Genomic DNA, 23872 nt, shown 5'->3' with positions numbered 1-23872 from the left:
TAATAACAAACATGGAGGTTTTAATACAAATCAGATTCACAGTAGGCAGCAAGGCAGAAGTGTTGGTTTCACAAAATAACTGGTTAAATGCTGCAGTGTCCTTTTTCCTGTTGCCAGTAGCCCATCACGCAGGAGTACAGAAAATGAGCCAGTGTGTATTTGTAGTTATCATTCTGATGAGGAATTTCAGAAAGGATACAGATTTGGGCTTTGTTGCGAATGGCGTCCTTGTTCCAGTGCATCCTTTGAGAGGGACACAAAGGATAAACGAGTAGTTAACAGCTGTTCTCTGCATCCAGCTCCTCCTGTAACAAAGCTGCTTTAGCTTTGCTGTTCTGACACTCTCAGCTCATACACAGAAGCCAGGCGCCTGCTGAGGGAGAAGTCCTTAGAGCTGATGTCATTTCAGTCCTGGTCCAATGAGGAAAGCGAAGTGCAGCCTCTTTTGTGTGGCCTGGGACTATAAGTGGAGCTGTAGGGCAGCACTGGAGGGGCTGAGCCTATAAGCACTGCATCTCTGCCCTGGGAGAAGTTAATTCATTGCTGCTTCTGCTGCCACTGCTATCATCATCATGACTCTCCAGGTAAGAGGGGGGTCTGCTGCAAGGTGAGGCAAAAAGAAGCTCAGTGCAGGAGAGCAAGGGATAAGGATAGGGATGTATTGTAACATCACTGGGCAATGCCCACCCCTGGCAACACAAGACAGAGCAAGGATTATCATTGCATAATCTGGGTTGTTTTGCAGCACAGCAAATAATTTTATTTTTTTTTAGTGTATGATGCAGGGGGTTGGACTAGATGACCTCCTGAGGTCCCTTCCAACCCTGAGATTCTATGATTCTATGCTTAATTGGTGCATGAATTTTTGCAGGGAGCAAAGGGTTGCCTCTTTGAAGTCTGTTATTTGGTTCATAAAATTTTCAGGGGATGGGTGGGCACCTGCTTTGAAGTCTGCATGCATTTTGATTGGGTATATGCATTATTTTTCTTATTGTGTGTGGTTGTAGCAGCACTATGATTGGGTACCTGCCTTTGGGAGGATGCATGCATTATTTTATGAGGGTGGGGTTAATTAATGAATTAATTTAGATTGATACAGAAATAAAAAGGGGCACCTTTCCCAGGATCTAGATTATTGGTACATAGATTTTTGGGGCCATGAGGGGTCAGTTAATTGTAGATGCTATATTGGGGGTGCATGCATTATTTTCTAGGGGGGGTTGTGTTGAAGGCTGCATGCATTTTGCTGGCAAAGTTCAACTGCGTATGGACTGCTAGAGAAACTAGTTGCCTCCTTTCTGAGTTGGATTTGAAGCATTGCCCCTGCTGCTCGTTTTGAGCCCTCAATCATTGCAGCAAGAGGGAAGCAGCACTTTCCTTTTTTTTTTGTCTATATCGTGAGCAACTTAGCCAGTTTTCTCCACAGCAGTCACATTAAAATGATCTCTCCCGTTTTAAGATTTGCAAGCCCATTCCCAGCCTGTTCCATTGCCCTCTTCTCTGAGGGATTGGTGTCTATTTTGTGCAGGGAGGAGCAGTGTGGTAGTGAGTGATGCTTCCAGGGGGAGGTGATGGCAGCTCTCTCCTAATTCCTCCGTGACTCAGATGTTGGGAGTATATTGCCAGTAACTGCAGCTTCACTCCAGAGAGAGGGTTAATCTCCTCTGAAGTAGCTTGATTTCCAAAGGGGCATGAGCTGATGTGTGACTATAGTTTAACAGTGCAGAGATTCTTGTGTGTCACTTCACAGACAAAACTCAGACCCTTCTCAAAGAGGTTGGGAACAGAACAGCCAAATCCCAGCTCTTGCTCCAATTTTAGTTCAAACCAGGTTTTGTTAAATGTCCAGTAGGATCTTAAATTTGTTTCTCTACTTTTCAATTCACCCTTGAATGTGCAAAGTTGGAGTTCCTTTTGTTGTGGATTTTTGTCAGCACTGAGATTTTAAAAACAAACACCAAACCTGAGTGAGATTAGCTGGGGTAAAACACTGCACATTTATTACATGATAAACCACCTCCACAAAAAAATGCCCCATATTCTATACAATGATCAAATACTCTGGCCGGAAACCATTTCAGTTCAGCATTTAAACAGCAATAATACAATGTGGAAAGAAACTTAATCATGTCCATAAAGAGTCTCAGAATCAACTTGGAGAGGAGTGGCAAGAGATTGAGGGAGCAACGTAGTAGCCAAGAATTCAGTTTTGCAAACCGCAGAAACATGGCATAAACGGAGGAGAGTAACTAAATCCTTTCAGGCATTTTGCTTTACACCAAAGAAGCCATTTAAGCTTATGTTTCTCTCCCATTTAATTGACATAGTGGTGATGCAATAGTAATTTGTGCATTCAAGTATAGCGAATGGGTTTGTGTACGTGTGGTTTTAAATGTGTATAAAGTTTACTTATGGTAGAAAATTCTACTACTTCTAATTTGAGGAGTCAGAAGGAATTTCAGTCAATACATGATTAAAATAAGCTATATTTTTAAGGGACACTTAATATTTTTAGATTCAAAATTTACCTATTTTACAAGAAACTAGCTCCTATGCAACATTCCATGAACAGTGACTTATGTAGGGGGTGCTGAAGAGCGAAACAATGTGTGTTTATATTAAACTTAACTGTTTTACGCAGTTTAAGTCTTCCCTTCTATTCAGTTCTTATTGCAGATGCGAATGCATTTTGCATATATCATGATATGCTATTCCTGTAATATCTATTTTTACACTTGCATATGCAGCCCAGTAAACTAGGATTATATGCAGTATAAAATCATTTAGAGGCATATTAACTTAATTTCACAAATTAATTTTGATGTTTCCTCTCCTCTGACAAGTATGATCCCAAGCACAATCTCACTGCACTGTGAGGCCTGATCCAAAGCCCATTCAAGTTAATGACACTGCTGGGTTTGGTATAAGAACATTTTTTTATTTGTTTGTCCTAGTAACTAAATATGACAATTCAGTGGATGTGTTATCATTGGTGTGTATCTTTGTCTGATTTGTAAAAGTTAGATAAATGCTATTTTTACTTTAAGTGCTTGGATGGTGCTCAGAGATGTCTGTGATGGGGTACATATCAATACAGTCTGAGAGTTTTGTTGGTGCTTTGAAGCCCATACATATTTGTGTCTGTGGGGTCTCTTTTTTTTTTTTTTTGGTGCATGTTTTTTTAAAAACAGATTTTTATCCTTAAAAGGAATACACTTGATGTTTAGGCCCTCAGATTTACTTCCTTAAAGACAGGTAAATTCCCTTGGGAATGTCTTTTTTATATATTTAGGCCAAAATATTCAAACGTAGCTGCTTACAAGCAGGGTCCTTGATTTTTCAGAGGTGCTGAGCATGGACAGTTCCTATTTATTTCTGGCCTTATTTTAGATCCAGTTATTGGTGCAATTTTTTTACACTGGTCACATAATATATAAATGTTAATATTTTAAAAATATATTTAGTATTGGTTTCTATGCTTTGTAGGAATGATGTTTAGTTACATGTGTGCAAAACTCTTTTTATGATACCTGAAAAACTTTCCATTACATCAGTCTGATGCTGCACTGTGCAGAGAGCCACCTGAGCACGTCCCACTTACTCTCAAACAGTAGGTGGCTAGCAGTGTGGCCTAACTGATAGCACAATGGAGTGGGACTCCAGCAATGTAGGTTCTGTTCTCAGCTCTGCTGCTGACCTTCTAGGTGACCTTGGGCATGTCAATTCAGTCCTCTGTGTCTGCTTCCCCATCTGTGGAATGGGGATAATTTATATTTACCGCCTTTGTAAAACACTTTGAGAAGTGGAGATGCAGAGAACTAGATATTAGCTGACTAGACCTGTAATCTGTACTTCTTTGATCATTTAATGTGTGTTCGCGTTGCTCTGACAGAAGAATGAAGAACAACATTAAAAAAAAAAAAAGAAATAAAAGCCCCAAGCCTATCAAGAAAAAGATTAGCTGTCAAATACAGAAGTATTATGGAAAAATACTTTTTGTGGATACAGACTAACACGGCTGCTACTCTGAAAGAAGTATTATTAATTACTTTCTCACAATGGCAATGAGTCTTTTCAGAACATTTTGCCAGTAAAGAGACTCTGATGCAATCTCCTCTTGATGCTGATCATCTATGGTGGCCTTTAACCTTAGTCTCATCTCAAGCTCTTCACACCTATAGAATGCTCTCTGGTGATTTGCTACCTTCTCATGGCATGCCAGATTTTTCCAGTCCTTTGTTCCTGTAGAACCCAATGTGGCTGGAACATTAGACTGGTAGAGTTTGCAACAAAAACAGTATGGAGCATTCTGCGTCTTTGAGTACATAAGCCTGGCCTCTCCACTTTGTCACCATTGGGGATTTCATGCCAGTAATGTGTTGGATGGAAACTTCTATTTTCATTGTCTTTGGGGAACATGAAGTTTTTCACTTGCTGTGGCCCATGCAGTACAAGGAAGTCCTTCAGGCTACTGCTCAAGTGGGTCCACAGTCCTGGATCATCAAGACTTAAGGAACTAAACTCAGCAGCAGCTGTTCCTTGCACCTCCACCACACTCTTCACTGATCTACACTATTCTTCAGGAATGTGCATGGTTACATCCATTTAAAGTGGAGATATGGATGCGGCAGTAGTTGCCAGGTCACCTGCCAGGTCACTCTGACTAATTGGAAGATCAGGCATCTCCCCACCACTCACCATGAACATTTGTGTCTATGTATCTCAGGAGAGCTCCTTCCTGCTTAGATAGAAAAGCTTCCTTTGCTTTCTTTCTTTTTCTGAATGCTGCCCCAGAGGGGAGTTTTCTTCTTTCACTCATGACTTCTGTTCTGTGCCAGCTAGAGTGGCTCTCAACACTTGACTGAAGGGGACAAATAAGCAGGCTGGTAGCAGGGCCTGAGTGAGGGAAGATATCAGTGTCTTAAGGGCCTAACTGGCTGCTACTACTTCAGTTGGCTGCCTGTTCTCCTCAAGTGGGTTCAGGGAAGCAGCAGAAAACAGGTAGCTCCGTGAGAAGCTGGTGTTAATCAGTCCAGGATCCTGGAGGTGCTAGAGAGGTACATAAGAGGCTCTTCCTTCTCTCTCTCCTTGCAGCTCCTGCTGCTTTCTGTTACAGGGCCGCCCAGAGGATTCAGGGGACCTGGGGTCTTCGGTGGTGGGGGGCCCCTGCTTCAGCGCTAATTTGGCGGCGGGGGGTCCTTCTGATTTTCCCATTGCTAACATTTAGGGAAGATGCAGGATGGGACAGGACCGTCAGTTCAATCAAAAAGGTTTATATTGTACTTGAGGGTTTTTTTCTCCACCTTTTTTTTAATGAAGGGAAGCTATCAAACATGTCATGTCACTTCTGGATAAAGAAAAGACGACTTATTTATCTCATCAGTGTGCCAAATTTGAAATTACATGTTTGTTTTTATGGAACTAGGAACAAGCAGTTGGGGTTTTCTGATTAGCTTGCATATTAACCTAGCAACTGATTCCAAGGACGAGTATGCTCACAATCTGTGCTGCAAGCATTCTGAAGTTCTGCCAGCTAGTCTAAGAAATTGTGCTGCCTAAGCACTTAGAAAGAAAGAAAGAGCTAGTTCAGTTGTGTTTTGTTGTACCATTTCTTGCCTCTACTTAATCTGCTGATCAGCAGCTTCAGTATTCAAAGAAATACTAAATACAGTTGAACCCGGTTATGTTGCCGGCCTAGGGGTTTGCCAAAAAGCGTCGAGATAACCGATGATCGAGATAAACGAAAACCAATATGGCGGCAATATATTAACATGTGCTTGAAATTTCTTTATGTACATGATGTGCGTTAATAAATGAGATGAAGCGATCGGCATGCTATAAAAATGTACATACATGTTTGCTAACAACAAAAGGCATATGTGCACCAACTAACAGCAGAGATTTACCAGTATACAGTACAAACCACCGTCGATTCTCGATATAAACCTTTATTATATTCTCCAACATTGCAAACACAAAGATCGCTCACAAAATCACAAAATCACAAAAAACGTGCGGGGTGTAGTTCGTTTTTACAAAAAGCTAACCAGTGTCAAAATTAAATTCGCGAGTCATTTCACTCTGACACAGCTCTGAAAAGTATCGTACACGCGGTTACTATGGTTTCTTTACAAAGTCTAAAATGCTTTGTTGCTTTTTGCCTTTAACAGTCTGCTTGAAAACAAATGCTTCAATATTATTTATGCTGTCTAAAACAGTTTCATCTCCTACAAAAGAACCATACCGTCGAATTTTCTGTAGCATTTCTACCACCTCACCACCTGAGGGAATTGGTTCCAAATCTTCGTCCGCATCTTCTTCATCTTCTTTGTCATTGCCGCATGCAGATGTGCTTGCCTGTGCTGACTGCACACTTGATACAATGTCTTCATCGGTGATCACGCCATCAGTAACGACGTCTTTGTCGATTTCTATGTAATCTCGGAATTCCTGGACAGTGATGGCTAACTCCTGTGCCTCCTCTTCCAAGATAGCATCTGTAAGGCTTGATTTTCCCACCACTTCCGCGAGTTCTTCTGCGGCTGCACGGCACTGTGCCTGAAACTCATCATCGGAAATATCCTGAATGACGCAGTGCATCCAGCAGTTTGAGATTGTTTCCTTCTTCACGTCATTCCAGGCTGATCTCAGGAAGTTCATTGCATCTAGAAGGGAAGGGGTGTACTGTGCCTTCTTTTCATCATGGAGCAGGTATTGGCGCATCAACATTTTCCTGTAGTACACCTTAAGCACTTGGATTATCCCCTGGTCCATTGGTTGGAGCTTACTCGTTGTGTTAGGTGGGAGGTAAAAGATCTTAATGGCCTTGAGACCAGGAACATCCGGATGAGCTCTACAGTTGTCCACGATCAGTGCCACCTTCCTTTTCTCTGCTTGGAACTTCCTGTCCCACTTTTTCACCCATGCACTGAATAGATCTCCTGTGATCCAGGCGCTTGGCTGGCCATCGTAATCACATTGGAGAACTTTGGTCTGCTTAAAGCATCTGGGATTCTTGGACTTTCCTATAACGTAGAGCGGGAGTTTTTGGCTTCCATCCATGTTAGCAGCAACTAGCACTGTAAGTCGGTCCTTCGACTTTTTTCCACCGTGACAAGCCTCCCCACGAAACGCCATAGTCTTGTCTGGAAGGCATTTCCAAAACACCCCAGTTTCATCAGCATTAAAAATGTTCCGAGTCTCATAGGTATCCAAAATTGTGCGCATTTGAGTCTTCAGCCATGAATCCACTTGTTCCTGTTGAACCGCAGCGCTCTTTCCACAAATTGCTTTGAAGACAATGTTGTGCCTCTTTTTGAAACGATCCAGCCACCCCTGACTTGCTTTAAAGTCAGGGTGTCCTAGCTTTGCAGCAAGGATGTCCGCCTTCTCCATCAGCAAGGGACCATTGACGGGAAGGTTTGTTGCTCGCGTATTTGTGAACCATTGAAACAGTGCATCGTCGACATCTTTGTGCTCAGCCACTCTAAGTTTTTTTCTTGCTGGATCAAAGACAGACTTCTCGTACATTTGCTTTATCACGTCGGCCTTCTTTTTCCATCCTGAAATGGTGTTTGCTGGAATGCCATGTTGACGACTAAGGTCTGCCAGTTTTGTTCCTTTTTCTAGCTGCAGTATGATTTCATACTTTTTCTCTATTGACTGATTGTCCAGTTTTCTCTTAACACCTCCAGACATTTTTAGAAGGGAAAAAATAAACAGAATAGCTACAGCATGTTATCCTTCAGACAAGATCAACAAGAGTGAGTGAACTGGCATGGGAGTGAACGACCATACGGACCATGATCACGTGCTACGTGAACTCAGCACATGCGCAGTGAACCAAGTACGATCATTTTTATTTATATACTAATATATAAGACGCACGATTGGTCATGGGGATCGAGATAACGGACGTTAAGTGGCAAATTTGGCCCTCTTTTGTGCTCGAGATATTAGGGTACGACGACATAAAAGAACCGACATAACCGATGAGAAAATGCTAAGACAAAGAGAGAATTTGGCGGTTCCACTTGTAAAACGTTGACTTAATACGATTGGCAAGTTAACCGAGGTCGAGATAAATGGGTTCGACTGTAACACAAAATCTCTGTCCTTTACCCACTGTAAATGCTGTGAAGCAGCTGGGCCATAGTTTTAATTATTTTTTTTAACCATCTTCATCCCTGGCAAAACTTCAATGACTTCACAAAGAATGAATTTGTTCCATGTGGCCAATTGTTAAAATCTGGTCAGCAAGTATGAGATTTTTAAAGTCTTAGCACTTGCTGACCGGTATTAGAATCTACAGATTTCTTTTGTCCCTTCTTTGCTTAAATTCAGTATAATTATTATTATCTGATTAAATCTCACTTCAACAATGGTTACTTGTTTCATTTTAACATGGACAAATAAGACAGATCTTGGAAAGAATATAGATTAAATAACTTTTGCATTATGTGGTAAATACAATGGCCATTTGTCCTGATCTAACACGTTAAACTGCCTTAAAATACATTTAAGACTTGTCAGTGATTAGTACATGTACCCCAATGGCCTCGTGGGATTAAAGTTGGTACAGTGATTTGAATGAATAATGTGCTGTATAACGTATTAGTATTAAGTTTAAATAAGGCCAGGCGTTAAATAACTGGAGGTGCATCTAGCTGCACTTTGATGCTTGCATTCTAAAGCATCTTATAACACATGTAAATGCTACTACTGTTACTGTTCCCCCCCTTCATTTCAGATGACACTACATAGAATCATAGAATATCAGGGTTGGAAGGGACCTCAGGAGGTCATCTAGTCCAACCCCCTGCTCAAAGCAGGACCAATTCCCAAATAAATCATCCCAGCCAGGGCTTTGTCAAGCCTGACCTTAAAAACCTCTAAGGAAGGAGAGTCCACCACCTCCCTAGGTAACCCATTCCAGTGCTTCACCACTTTCTGAGTGAAAAAGTTTTTCCTAATATCCAACCTAAATCTCCCCCACTGCAACTTGAGACCATTACTCCTTGTTCTGTCATCAGGTACCACTGAGAACAGTCTAGATCCATCCTCTTTGGAACCCCCTTTCAGGTAGTTGGAAGCAGCTATCAAATCCCCCCTCATTCTTCTCTTCTGGAGACTAAAGAATCCCAGTTCCCTCAGCCTCTCCTCATAAGTCATGTGCTCCAGCCCCCTAATCATTTTTGTTGCCCTCCGCTGGACTCTTTCCAATTTTTCCATATCCTTCTTGTAGTGTGGGGCCCAAAACTGGACACAGTACTCCAGATGAGGCCTCACCAATGTCGAATAGAGGGGAATGATCACATCCCTCGATCTGCTGGCAATGCCCCTACTTATACAGCCCCAAATGCCGTTAGCATTCTTGGCAACAAGGGCACACTGTCAACTCATACCCAGCTTTTTGTCCACTGTAACCCCTAGGTCCTTTTCTGCAGAACTGCTTCCTAGCCATTCGGTCCCTAGTCTGTAACAGTGAATGGGATTCTTCCGTCCTAAGTGCAGGACTCTGCACTTGTCCTTGTTGAACCTCATCAGGTTTCTTTTGGCCCAGTCCTCTAATTTATCTAGGTCCCTCTGTATTCTATCCCTAACCTCCAGCGTATCTACCACTCCTCCAAGTTTAGTGTCATCTGCAAACTTGCTGAGAGTGCAGTCCACGCCATCCTCCAGATCATTAATGAAGATAGATCATTAATGAAGAGTCATTGTTGTAGTACTTGACCCGTCCCAGAGAAATTCAGTAAAAATCAGTTTACATACTGGCAGTACTGAATTAAAGAATTTTGGGTCCCTCTGCACTACGGAAATCGGGGGCCTCTTCCCCATCCTCCCTGTCACAACAGAGGGACAGGCGAGCCAAACCTGAGCAGCACTGCAACTCCACACACCAGGTCGCAACACCAGTCACTCAAATGTGGGCAAGCCACCCCTCCATCATGAAAGAGGGGTGTCAGGGCCAAACCTGAGTGGTGCTGTGACCCCATTGTTGGAAAACCATAGTGCTAATGAAGCCTTTTTATATTAGGCCTGAGTGAACCAAAGTTATGCTATGCTTGCCCAAACCGTGTTGGAAAGCTTACAGAACTTATTAGACTGAAGGCCGTGTATTTACCTATGTCAGCTATTTTGCTTATCAGCTTGTTTGGCTCCCCAAGTGTATGCAGCTGCGTTCACATGTATGCATCCAAAGTATCTAGTACAAAGGGTCAACGGATGTATCTTGTGTCCCCTTCAGAATAACAAATGTATCCTCAACAGATGTATCTTGTAGCCCCCACAAAATGATATATGTATCCTGCTTATCCAATTATCCCCTAATAAATGCATGTACAGGTTCTACAGGTCAACCAAATGACGTAGACAAACGTAGGCTAAGTTGTTTGTTACTGATTATAAAAAGGCCCGTTCGGGCTTGTGGGGTGTGTCTCTCTTCTGGCACTAGCCGATCAGAGCACCCGCTCAGCTGACCGATCAATAAAGGGTGTGGTACTCGTCTTCCTGTCTCCGTGCCTCCTTGGTGTAATTAGGTAAGCTCCAGGGGGAAACGAGCCCTTTTGGCTAACAAATGGCGACCACGAAGGGACTTCTCTCCCTGTAGGGGGCGCTGACCGGCGGTCGAGGACGACTCTGGAGAGTGGCCACCTCGGGCTGTTGGTTTGCTCGAGCTCCGAGTCGCCGCAATCGACCGGGACGGCTGCGCCCCTCTATAGAGAACTCCAAACGACACGAAGGCAAGACAGTACCAGAAGAGGGGAGTCCACCTGCCAGACGTGGCCACTCCGGGCGTGGTAAGTGCGTTACCTCCTGGGTTTTGAGGATTAACGCCCCCGAAGTGCGGGTTGGACCTTGGGCCCCTAACAGGTTTTTGGTTAAGATACCTAGGTACAGCCACGGCTAATGAATAATTCTGTTAACTCCACTAGTTCGGGGGCCGTGCCGAATGACTATGGGAATGTGACTACTACGCTGTTGTTTTTATTCCTGGTAGGGGTACTATTGTTTTTCGTTATATTGATGTACTGGAAGCCGAAACTGTGATAACCGGGTCTAGGAGTGTGTAAACCCATCTTCTCTCCCCCCCTTTCCTTTCTGTGTGGGCTACTGACAGTCTGATCATCTCACTGGACGCAATCAGAGTAAGCGGCGCCGTCTCCCAGAGACTAGCCGACGCTCTTTGCTGAAGGGAGGTGTAGGAGAGTCGTGGTCATCCTCGTTAGTCTCTCCTGTGTGAGTGCCCTGTAGAAAAAGATCCTTAGTTTATGAGCCGCTAGCGCGGACAGGGCACCCTCTCTGCGTGTGTAAGTAAAAAAAAAAAAGTGTATTTGATAACTAGAATTGAGCAATTAAGAGCATAGATCATGAACCAGGCAGCAACTCAAACCTGCGCCCAGGGCAAGTTGCAGGCCTTAAGACAGGACTTCCAGTTAGAAAAGAAAGCCCTGGCTAAGCAAGTACCAGTCCTTCAGGGACTTGTTAAAATTTAACCGTTTGTGCTCAGCATACGCCGCAACAGCAGTGTGTTTGCTACAAGAGGCAATTAAATAGTTAAACGCCAGTGGGCCATGCGTTTTGCCCAGGTGGCGAGCCTCACATGGGAGGACTCGGGTAGTCTTGTGAATAAAATGTTTTAGGAAAAAGACCAGAAGGGTGGGGGCAGAAGCCCATGAAAGAAACGGTTCAGCGCAAAAAAAAAAAAAAAAAAAAAAAAAAAAAAAGAATCGGGCCCAGGCGGGCAGGCAACAGACAGAAAGCTTGGAAAACAGGTTGAAAACTTTTAAGGGTCTAGTGAAAGGAAGAAGTAAGTAAGTATAAGCATGGGAATTTCAAATACTCAGAAGGATATTTGGAATGGTAATTTGAATTGGTAAGTGGCTGTTGGGAGCCAAGCAAGTGATATAAGAAAAAAGCAAGTGATTTAAAGGAAAGTAAAGAGTTAACTCTGTAGTTGCTGGAGGGAATAGTAGTTAAACTTTGTAAAAATGCTAAAGAAAAAAGTTCTTGGTGTTTTTTTTTAAATGTTTGTAAATAAATTCAGGCAAAGAAATTATTAGATTGCAATCATTTGGCTATAAACAGTTTTGTTAAATTAGCTAAAAAATGTATACAGTGCTATGTAAATAAAAATTTATTAGGCTCTAAGGCACTATAAGTGGTGATTTTTTCTTTCAGTGTTTAAAAGCAGGAGTTAAAAGTAAAAAGCAAGCCAGAAAGCATCTGTATTGATGCAAATTATCTAACTAATAAGGTAAAGGCCACTGAAATCTGGGCTGTCTATAAAACACATACAAGAAAATATGGGGTAATTCCCCTGTTTTGCCTAAAATCAACAAGGGTATTTGTATATTTTAAGCAATAATTGACTGCCCAAAAGGGGTAAACCTTTGTTTTTGTCTTTCAAATAATCAGAGAAAACTAATGCCAGCTAAACAGCATACAACATACCATGATTTACTGGCAGAGTAAAAATTATGTTTTGTGTTCTATGTTCTGTCTTGTGGTGTTTGTCTCGTGGTCAGAATTGTTGTGTTTAATATTTTCATGGATGGTCTGGTTTGAAATAAAGCAGAAGGCTTGAATTAAAATGCAGATATTTGTTTTGTTCAACTTAAAATACAAAGTGTTTGGATACATCAGAAAAATGTGATATACTAAAGTCTTATGTATTTTCTTAAGTAAAAGAAAAAAACTGCATTGGCCAAATTGCATACTAACAGTCTTTGAAAGCAAGGACATAAAAAGTTAACCCACTCCCCATATTGTACATGGAATCCTTCTGGCTACCTCAGATTTCTAGCCAAAGGGCTGGGGATGGTGAAAAGCTATTAAACTAAAAGTTGTATTAAATAAACTCATCAAAGTGGGTGTGCTTGTCCTGGCTTGTTGTTCCAAAGCTCTGTAATAAGGTTATTTTAGTAGAAGGGTATATGTGGCATACATTAAATAATAAAACTAATGTACTGTATAACAGCAATGTGTATGTGTTCATTGTTAACAAAAGGTGTATAAGTAAAAAGTAAAAGTTTCCTTTGTAAAAGCCAAAAAGGGGAAAAGGAAAAAGAACAAGTTAACTAAGAAAAACTTTAATTAGCAAGCAAATTTTTCAGTCCAAAAAAAAAAAAATACACTGACTTCGTTCAAGGACACTGTTCACAGTTAAAACTTGGCTAACAACCAGAAAAGGGGGGCTTGAATATGCCCAACCAGCTGTAAAATCTGCAAAAACACTAATGCAATGTGTTAGGTTTCCTTTTTACACAGGTAAAAACGCACTACCCGAAGACCCTAGCAGCCCTGCCACTCCATGGAACCTGGAGACCGGATCAATGTACAGGTCCACCAACGAAAGACTGCTTTGGCTCCATGCTGAAAAGGCCCTTATTGAGTCCTGCTGATTACCAACACCGCTGTGAAGTGCCAAAGACTGACGCTTGGACCCATAATTCTCACTGCAAAAAAACCCCTCTACATCAGAAAAATTCTCCTACTGATAATTAGCCTATTCTTTCTTCTAGTTCAACTGTGCTTCTGGACAGCAGGGAAAAAGGACAAGGTAACGTGCTAGCTAACCTCTCCCTTGTCCACTGACAGACCAACTGTGCCTTTGAACTTTTCTAGAAGAAACACTCACTCCACTGACATTGCCAAAGTCCAGAAATTCCTAACTAAAAAGAACATTAAAAACTAACCCTGGTAAAGAATCAAAGAATTATACACTGGCAGAAACAAACTTGTGGGACCCCTGTTTGGAAATGTGGTATTAATTGAATTTTGGGGTTTATTCTACAGGCTGCGCCCTGTGTTTTGGATAAATCCTTTAGTATGTCTTGCCCTCCCTAATTGAATTTTAAATGATATTGTCTTTATCCAGTTTTCAGATCACTTTTACATACCCAGATTGCTCACAAGGGACTGCCATTAAATTAGCACAACAAAGAGCCTGGGTTATTTCCTCTGGAAAAAGGGGAATTAACCAGATCCCTGTGGGCTGGGGCCAATAGTGTTGCAGTCATCTGAATTATTTTTCAAAGCCAAGAATATGCTAAGAAATTGGGCCAACTAGAAAAGGCCACTAGCCTTATTTTTAAAGCTCAGCTATCTTAAGTATAGGCTGAAGTTGGTGAGTTACATGTCATTTCCACCCTTAGTTCTATGACCCAGAAGTTACCGACAGAGATGGTATTGAATATCACTGAGGCTGGGCAGGCATTGCAGTGGGATCTAGTATGTTTAGAAATCCAGGATTTCCTGAATGACCAGCTAATGGCCATTTGAAGTAATCTTAAGCACCAAACTTGGCCCACTGCCCTTACAGACACATCTAAAGTACTATCTGATCTGTGGTCATGGAAACATATTTGGACACTTTCTGGATGAAAGTGTGTACATTTACAGTGCTCCTTCCAAGCATATGGACCGGTTAGGGTGGGTGTGGGCTCCCACATACCGAATCCTGCCGGGTCTATGGGGAGGATGCATATGGGACTAAATTATTCACCGAAACATCTGGGAAATTAAACCACTGGGTATACCTACCTGAGTTATAGTCAGTGCCCTGATCCCTTAGTTGTTAAATAAACAAGGTTCCACTCTTTTGTCCATGCATTCATTCCTGGGTTGGGGATAACTAAGCTTAAAAGAGCAGTTGTAAATATTTCTGCAGAGCTTCATTGCTTTTTGGCCTCAAAGTGTGAGAAAACTCAGCCAAAAGGTTTGGTGAGTATTCTCAAAGGGGGGAGAACTGTTGGAAAACCATAGTGCTAATGAAGCCTTTTTGTATTAGGCCTGAGTGAACCAAAGTTATGCTATGCTTGCCCAAACCGTGTTGGAAAGCTTACAGAACTTATTAGACTGAAGGCCGTGTATTTACCTATGTCAGCTATTTTGCTTATCAGCTTGTTTGGCTCCCCAAGTGTATGCAGCTGTGTTCACATGTATGCATCCAAAGTATCTAGTACAAAGGGTCAACGGATGTATCTTGTGTCCCCTTCAGAATAACAAATGTATCCTCAACAGATGTATCTTGTAGCCCCCACAAAATGATATATGTATCCTGCGTATCCAATTATCCCCTAATAAATGCATGTACAGGTTCTACAGGTCAACCAAATGATGTAGACAAACGTAGGCTAAGTTGTTTGTTACTGATTATAAAAAGGCCCGTTTGGGCTTGTGGGGTGTGTCTCTCTTCTGGCACTAGCCGATCAGAGCACCCGCTCAGCTGACCGATCAATAAAGGGTGTGGTACTCGTCTTCCTGTCTCCGTGCCTCCTTGGTGTAATTAGGTAAGCTCCAGGGGGAAACGAGCCCTTTTGGCTAACACCATGTGCCAGGTAACAATGCCACCCACCCAAATCAATGGCTTAGGAGGCCCCCTTAAAATGCAAGTGCACCAAGTACACATTGGTTAATCTGGATCTGCATACTATGACTTTCTGCGTAATAAAGAATAGTCAAAGTACTAGAATCCCAGTTAAATTAAACTGATTTTTTTTAAAAGAAAAGTTCCCAAAATCTAGGTGCTATCCAGACATATGGTGAGATGCAGGTCTTGCTCCAAAGAGTTTAGTGCTTTAAAATAATCTGTATATTTTCAGATTCCAGACAAATCTTCTCTTTCTGTTAGTAAGAATACTGGGCAATGGCTTTAAAACTGCAAACCCACCTGCCACATACAGAGCAGAGATTCTTCCTTACTTCATCCTTCAATCACAGGCCGGAAGCCACCATTATGTAGGTAACCTCTACAGTCAAGGGAGATGCACTATGGTGCTACCATCCATTATCCAAATGTCTATGATGGAAACCTCCCTGTAACCTGTTCACCATGCTAATATGGGTCATATTTCCTCCCTCCAATTATAGATCAAATTTGTGTTAATCTACAGTATATATTGTGGCTCCATCCCTTCACAGTATGCTTCATACACCTTCCTAATACAGCCCCGGTATAGGTGTCCAGGGTAGGTAGTGTTTGCTATACAACCACCCCCATTCTTCTCGTTTATTTAGATATGTGCAACAGGGCAGATGTAAGTCTCTTTTATGAGGCAGCTGGTGGGGGGCGGGGGTTTCTCCCCAGTTGGTCAGGAAAGGATGGGCAGATATAAGGTTAGTCATGGAAAGTTAATTGAGAATTTCTTGTTTTGTTTTTTTTAACTTATTAAGTCTGGGTGTATTTTAATTAGGTTGGGCCTGAGATTTTTTTTGTAATTGATACTGAATCATTAAGATGCTAATGTAGCTTCTGTTTTTAAACAGGTTTCAGAGTAGCAGCCGTGTTAGTCTGTATCCGCAAAAAGAACAGGAGTACTTGTGGCACCTTAGAGACTAACAAATTTATTTCAGCATGAGCTTTCGTGAGCTACAGCTCACTTCTTCGGATGCATAGAATGGAACACACAGACAGGAGATATTTATACATACAGAGAACATGACAAGGTGGAAGTATGCATACTAACAGAAAGAGTCTAATCAATTGAGATGAGCTATCATCAGCAGGAGAAAAAAAAACTTTTGAAGTGATAATCGAGATGACCCATAGAAGGTGTGAGGAGAACTTAACATAGGGAAATAGATTCAATTAGTGTAATGACCCAAACCATTCCAGTCTCTGTTTAAGCCTGAGTTAATTGTATCTAATTTGCATATTAATTCGAGTTCAGCAGTCTCTCTTTGGAGTCTGTTTTTGAAGTTTTTTTGTTGCAAAATTGCCACCTTCAAGTCTGTCACTGAGTGGTTAGAGAGGTTGAAGTGTTCTCCCACTGGTTTTTGAATGTTATGATTCCTGATGTCAGATTTGTGTCCATTTATTCTTTTGTGTAGAGACTGTCCGGTTTGGCCAATGTACATGGCAGAGGGGCATTGCTGGCACATGATGGCATATATCACGTTGGTAGATGTGCAGGTGAACGAGCCCCTGATGGTGTGGCTGATGTGATTAGGTCCTATGATGGTGTCACTTGAATAGATATGTGGACAGAGCTGGCATCAGGCTTTGTTGCAAGGATAGGTTCCTGGGTTAGTGTTTATGTTGTATGGTGTGCGGTTGCTGGTGAGTATTTGCTTCAGGTTGGGAGGCTGTCTATAAGCGAGGACTGGCCTGTCTCCCAAGATCTGTGAGAGTGAGGGATCATCTTTAAGGATAGGTTGTAGATCTTTGATGATGCACTTCCATGAGACCTCAGAGGTGTGGCCCACAAGTTCCACCAGTACGACTGGGTGTAGAGTCCAACAGAAATTGTACTTTGTCTTCAAAGACAAGCACCAGGGAAATAAAAGCCTGCAACCCACATGAAAGCTACATTTGAGACCTTACAGTGGGTACAAGTTCTGATAATGGAGCATGTAACTAGTGTGATCCCACTTACTCCAAATTGTGCACTTAAACTATAGGACTGATATCAATGTAGATTATAACTTTCTCCTGGTAGTCCTGATGAAAAATTTGAGCTCATATTGGCTACAGTTCAGAATTGAGGCTTAACTATGGGGGTTTTTTTTTGGTTTTTTAAAACAAACACCTGACAAAAACTTGGGAGAAAAATTCTTTATGAAATATTCAGCAACTCCACCCCCGAGAGCTGAGAAAGCTTGCACTTTACTTTTCTAGTCTTTTGGCAAAACAAGTAATCATATATGGTGTTTCTAAACACCACCTTCCTCCCCTCCTAACCTTCCCCGTCACCTTTGCACAACAAAATGTTCATACTTGCGTTAAACCTCATGTGACGGTATAGACTGTCACACCTCAGAAATAAACAAAAAAGCCATAAGTACATTTTTTCCTCTTTGCAAGTCACTTTTAACTCTTAATCAAGCCATAGTCAACTTAAAGCAGTTTTCATGGTCAATTTAACTCCCTCGAGAACACTGAATTTACAGTGTTCAATTAACAATCAGAATATACTGAAAGGCAACACATATTTAGCTTTGATAGTGAGAAAAGATCACATGGTATAATTATTTTAACACTAGAAATACAGGTTTCCTATGTATTCTGGAGCCTGATGAGGCTGTATTTGGAGACATAATTTTTGCCCAAGTTCAGTATAGCATTCTCTGCTAACTTATTATTCTTAAGAAAACCATGTACTTACCCTTCACCACACCTTATGCCACCAAAATAAAATCTGTTTACTTGGTGCACTTTCACATTAACTAAATCACTGAGTTAAAATATATAAATCATTTAACTCCCTGCTGATACAGAATTTAATGCAGTAACTCTACAAAAATCACATTCTATGTAGCACAGTTCAGGGCAACTGCATCTGCATTCCCCCCATGTGGTCCACCAGGAGCACCCATTCTAGGCACCTAGCTCCCCTGATGTTACCTCTCTTGGGCAAAGTCCCATATCTCTCTCCCTCCTGAGTGGAATTTTTTGAGGCTGCACAGTTTCCTACATTGTGAGTTCCTCAGCAAGCCACACTGCCTAAACAAGCCAACATCTGCACTTTGCTTTCTCTCCAAAGACTATGAACAGTTGTAATTGCCCTCAGTTATAATTACCACTTAGCTCTTTATAAAGCAAGTACATTCATTCTTAAGGTGAAAGCATTACATAGATAACATTTAAAACATTAAAAGAATCTACATGCATGCTAATAAACTTACCAGGGATTACATCCAGCTCCAACAAGAGCTCTGGTAAGAATCAGTACTTTGAATCCCACAAAGCGTTGACTATTTTGTTTGTTTGGTTGGTTGGTTGGTTGTTTTTTTTGTGTTTACAAATTCATAACAGCCTCAGTTCAGAAGTAGCACCTGCCTGAATAGATCAGTCTTCCCTTTACAGAGCTTGGGCCTTTGATCTTGAGACTCCAGGAACAGGTAATCAGCAGACTGTGGTCCTCTCCTACACCCCCCTACACATTATTGCTGTTATATAGTTAAGAACATAAGAATGGCCATAGTGGGACAGCCCAATGGTCCGTCTATCCCAATATCCGTCTACCATGGTTGGCCAGTGCCAGATGATTCAGAGAGAATGAACAGGGCAATTATCAAGAGAGCCATTCCTTGTTCTGCCATTCCAAGCTTCTGGCCATTACAAGTGAGGGACATCCAGAGCATGGATTGCATCCCTGGCCATCTTGGCTAATAGCCATTGATGGACCTACCCTCCATGAATTTATCTAATTCTTTTTTTAACCCAGTTATGGTTTTGGCCTTCAGAACATTCCGTGGCAATGAGTTCCACAGGTTGACTTTGCATTATATACAGAAATACTTCCTTTTGTTTGTTTTAAACCTCCTGCCCATTAATCTGATCAAGTAACACCCTAGTTCTTGTGTTATGTGAAGGGATAAATAACACTGGCTTATTTACTTTCTCCATACCATTCATGATTTTATAGACTTCTATCATATACGCTCCCACCCCCCTTCCCTGGCTCTCTTCTAAACTGAATAGTTCCAGTCTTTTTAGTTCCTCCTTGTATAGAAGGTATTCAAGGTGTGGGCATATTATGGATTTATATATATTATATATTTATATTTTCTGCTTTACTATCTATCTCTTTCCTAATGGTTACTAATGTTAGCTTTTTTTGACTGCCGCTGCACATTGAGTGGATGTTTTCAAAGAACTATCCAAGATGACTCTAAGATCTCTGTCTTGAGTGGTAACAACTAAGTTAGACCCCCATCATTTTGTATGTATAGTTGGGATTATGTTTTCCAATGTGCATTACTTTGCATTTATCAGCATTGAATTTCAGCTGCCATTTTGTTCCCCAGTCACCCAGTTTTGTGAGAGCCCTTTCTAACTCTTTGCAGTCAACTTTGGATTTAACTATGTTGAGTAGTTTTGTATCATCTGAAAATTGGCCACCTCACTGTTTTGCCTAAGTGTGACTAGTGTCAGAACAATCTCAACTAAGATTTTAAAGAGGGCTAGAATAAGGAGGGTTGATGTCAACGGTACATATGGTAGTTCAGCAGAAGCTATCAGTGAGTCTATTGTGTCCACTTTCTTATCCTTTTAGGAGAGTTAGGGTAGAATGTTCAACCAGTGCAAAGCACTTGAGGAGTAGATGTCAAAAAAAAACCCTTTTCACGGAGATTTGTGTCCAAGTGTCTAAATTTAAAAGTAAATTAAATGCACCAATCCAACCTGATCCCTACTGGTTATGAAACCATAACTTCAAATCAGAAGTTTGCACAGCTACACACCACAGGGTTAAAACTGCATCTCTGACCACTTCTGCCTGTGTGACCTAGTCAAAAACGAAGATTTTTTCCAGCGTCCTGGCCAGCTTCTTCCAAATCCAATTGGCATCATCCTTCCCAATCATCTTCTTTTATTACCATTCACAGCTCTAGCTAGCGGAGTTCCTGGGCTTGGCCACTCAAATGCTGTTACTTCTAGTTAAAAAAAAATAGAACCCCCTCGCCCCCAATAAAAAGTACCATGCTACTCGGTGTAGATTAGTGCTCAGGTGCAGCCCAAACTCTGGGACCCTCCCACCTCACAGGTTGCTAGAGCGCAGGCTCCAGCCTGTGCCTGAACTTCTACACTGTAATTGAACAGCCCCTTAGCCTCAGCCCCATGAGCCCGAGTCAGCTGGCACAGGCCAGCCATGGATTTTTAATTGCAGTGAGGTTCTACCCTAAGTTTGTCTCACCCAGTTTCCAGATTCCTCAAAAACAGTCTTCTAGGTACCAGCTATGATCTCTTCCCTCTGGGAGTCCATCCATCCAGAAATCCATTTCCAGAAAAAATCAAAAGTTCTTTCCACCTCAGGAAGCAGCGATTAACTCTCTAGGTGGAAAGGGTCCAGGCCTCTGTGGACAAACACTGCAATGCAGCTACCTAACTGTCCTTGCATATTTCTACATGATGTTACTGCCTGAATGTGCTAGCATCAGCTGATGTGTCGTTAAGTTGATGAGCGCTCAGTCTTGTGATCGCATGATGGGTCCTTTGAAAGGAAAGAATGGGACAAGAATGCAGCCTCTCATTAATTCTTTTCTATTTCCCTACCCCTCATTTTTAGCCACAGTAATCTGTGTTTCTTTTAGTCCTTGTTCATGTGGGGACTGCAGTACAGAACACTCAAGTAGGTGACAGTAAAAGCACAAAACATCAGCTGTTTATTTATTTCTGGGGCCTATTCCAGCCAGTACAGTCACTCGCCCAGGACGGTTTCAGGGTTAAGACACAGATTCGTGCTAGGGTGGGTTCTAAAATATGAGGGTGGGGCTGACTTCTCCCATTGCAAGAGAAGTTCTCACCTGAATAAGAAGAGTCGACAACCAGTATGGAGAGGATGGTTGCATCCTGCTTGGGTAGAATGATAAGGCAATTCCCCAATCCCTGCTGATGAGACCAAGCCACAGAAGTCAAATTGACAGCTTAAGGAACACTGTGACTTTATTGAATACATAGCATATTATAGCACAGACTTGTAGGGAATACATTTTAATTTACAAATACGACACATATGTATAAAATATACCCTACAGTGTTTTTACAATGTCATTCTTGCAAATATAGCAAACTTTGGATGAAACTTTCAGAAAAATGCATGTAGTAATTTTGAATCGTTATATAGAGTTATGTATTTGCTTTACAAATCATTGAAACTAACAGATTGTGAATTACATTATCTGCACTTAGGGGCTAACCCAGTGCAAAGGACCAGAAGCTCTGAGGTCACAGAAAGCTAGGTAGGTGGTTTTGGAAAAGGGTAGAGAACTCTGCACTAAGGACTTAACTGGGACCAGTAACATAGGGACAGAGAGCAGCTATCTCAGTGTGATTAAGATGAAAAGAGACTTTCAAACCAAATCGCCCCCTTTGTGTTTATGTAATGGGTAGCTACAATGTGTCCTTGCACTTCTGGCATATAAGGGTGATGCATCAGTTAGACTGACTGTTGCATTAGCCCCCCATATACAGTTTTGTCACCACTGTCATGCACGCACACAAAGTTGCACTGGCAGCAGAGAATTGAAAACAAAGTGGGAGTGTACTGAGCATCTTTTCAAAGGGCTTTACAGATCCAGGAATTGCTTCTTGGATGCAGTTTCCATAAGCTGGGGGGTATAATAGGCCAGAGGAGGCTAAGCCTCCCCTAGTGCAGACGCTGCTGCCCTGCCACTGGACACTTGGGCCATGATGGCCCCGCCGACGCTCCGCCTCTTCCCGTCCCTGCTCAGCCCCTTCCCCGAGGACCCCACCGCCCGCCACTGCCTGGCTGAGTCCCTCCTCTCCTGCACTCCACTCCCCACGAAGCCCCCACTGCTCACCACTTTCTTGTGAGCAGTGGGGGCCTCGCGGTGGAGGGGGGGTGTGGAGAAGAGGAGGGATTTGGGGAGAAGTGGGGGGAGGGGCTTATAGGGGAAGAGGATGGAGGAGGGGAGAAGGCAGCAATCAGTGGCAGGGGGAGCCGAGGGGGGAAGGGGGCCAAATGGAGATGGGGCCTGGAGCAGAGCGGGAGTGGAGTGTTGGGTGGGGCTGCAGGCGGAAGTGGAACCTAGCCTCCCCCAGGGGAAGCTTCAACCACCATGGTAGTTCCTCTGCATCCCTGACTTCAACTCAGGCTCTGGATACAAAAGGCCTATAGTTCATAGAGTTTATAAGCAGCTTGTATGATCATACCTGTGACATTCCATTTCACCAATTAGGCTGTATATGGCTTCAATTATGTAGCTGTAAAAAATATGTATTCTCTTTTGGGAGGAGAGTGTTGGCTTCTTTTAAGTGTTGATTTATCAGCCAAGCTGGCCAAATTTCTGGCCAAGTATAACTTGATTAGGGAAGTATTGAGAGTCATTTACCTTTGTGTATTACTGATGGCAGGGAAGCAGTTAGTAAATTTATGAGGATGCTACAAAGCCTAAAGCACACAACATAGGGATTAAAATGTCTAATACTCTATTGTTTGATTCCACCCTCCCCCCCGCCCCGCACCTTCAGGCTGATTTCGACAGTGCTGCAGAAGATGTAAAAAAAATAAAAACAAGGCCAAGCGATGATGAGCTGAAGGAACTATATGGACTCTACAAGCAGTCTACTGTTGGAGACATTGATACTGGTACTGTGTGTGTGTGTGTGTGTGTGTGTGTGTGTGTGTGTGTGTGTGTGTGTGCGCGCGCGTACACGCGTAACCCCGCCACCACCATGACACACACATTTAATTCTGTAAATTTACTAAAACTAAACAATCTTTAGGTAAAATGGTATAACAACAACCAACAAATGTTTGTGGGATTTTTTGTTTTTTTTTCAACAGAGTGTCCAGGAATGCTAGATCTGAAAGCCAAAGCCAAATGGGAAGCATGGAACGTTAAAAAAGGTGTTTTTACCATTAAGTTTACACTAAGTAATCAATGTTATAGAATACCAAATAAGGAAAGGTAATGAGTACTATTTTCCTTTGCAGGTTTATCAAAGGAGGACGCCATGACTGCCTATATTTCTAAAGCAAGAGAGATTATAGAAAAATATGGGATCTTAAAATACCACAATAATTGCCATAAATACTTCATTACTTTTCAGTAGCTAATGAACTAACTCTTTTGAGGAAAAAAATGCAATACTAACATTTTCGTGTTTAGTTTGACACTGATTTACTAACATGAGCAATTCACCTACAAGGTAGTATTTACACTGCACTGTACTTCTTAAGACACTAACTGTACTTATTTAGAAACATTTTTACCTACAAGATTTATTTAGAGGTTTAAACAGTCTCTTCTTTTTCCCTTTTTTTGAGGAGGCAGAAAGATCACATTCCTCCTGAAGACAAAACTACTTACCTGTCTTTTTTCCAAAAGATGTAATGGGATACAGGGAGGGGGATTGAAAAAGAAAGAAAAAGAAGAGTCGTTTTTACGATAAGTTGAGTCAGGC

At 42.0% G+C, this 23872-nt stretch overlaps 1 protein-coding gene across 1 annotated transcript; it reads left to right on the top strand.

Annotated features, from left to right (window-relative positions):
• Positions 1-369: 369 nt before the first annotated feature.
• Positions 370-23850, top strand: LOC123362699 (acyl-CoA-binding domain-containing protein 7-like). The gene is made up of 4 exons (XM_045003127.1): positions 370-584; positions 22937-23054; positions 23253-23315; positions 23403-23850. The coding sequence occupies exons 1-4, from the start codon at positions 573-575 to the stop codon at positions 23519-23521; spliced, it is 312 nt and encodes a 103-aa protein (XP_044859062.1). The 5' UTR covers positions 370-572; the 3' UTR covers positions 23522-23850.
• The last annotated feature ends 22 nt before the right edge of the window (positions 23851-23872 follow it).

Source organism: Mauremys mutica, chromosome 2 (genome assembly GCF_020497125.1).
Source record: "Mauremys mutica isolate MM-2020 ecotype Southern chromosome 2, ASM2049712v1, whole genome shotgun sequence".
NCBI lineage: Eukaryota > Metazoa > Chordata > Testudines > Geoemydidae > Mauremys > Mauremys mutica.
This window is presented reverse-complemented; position numbering and strand designations above follow the sequence as displayed.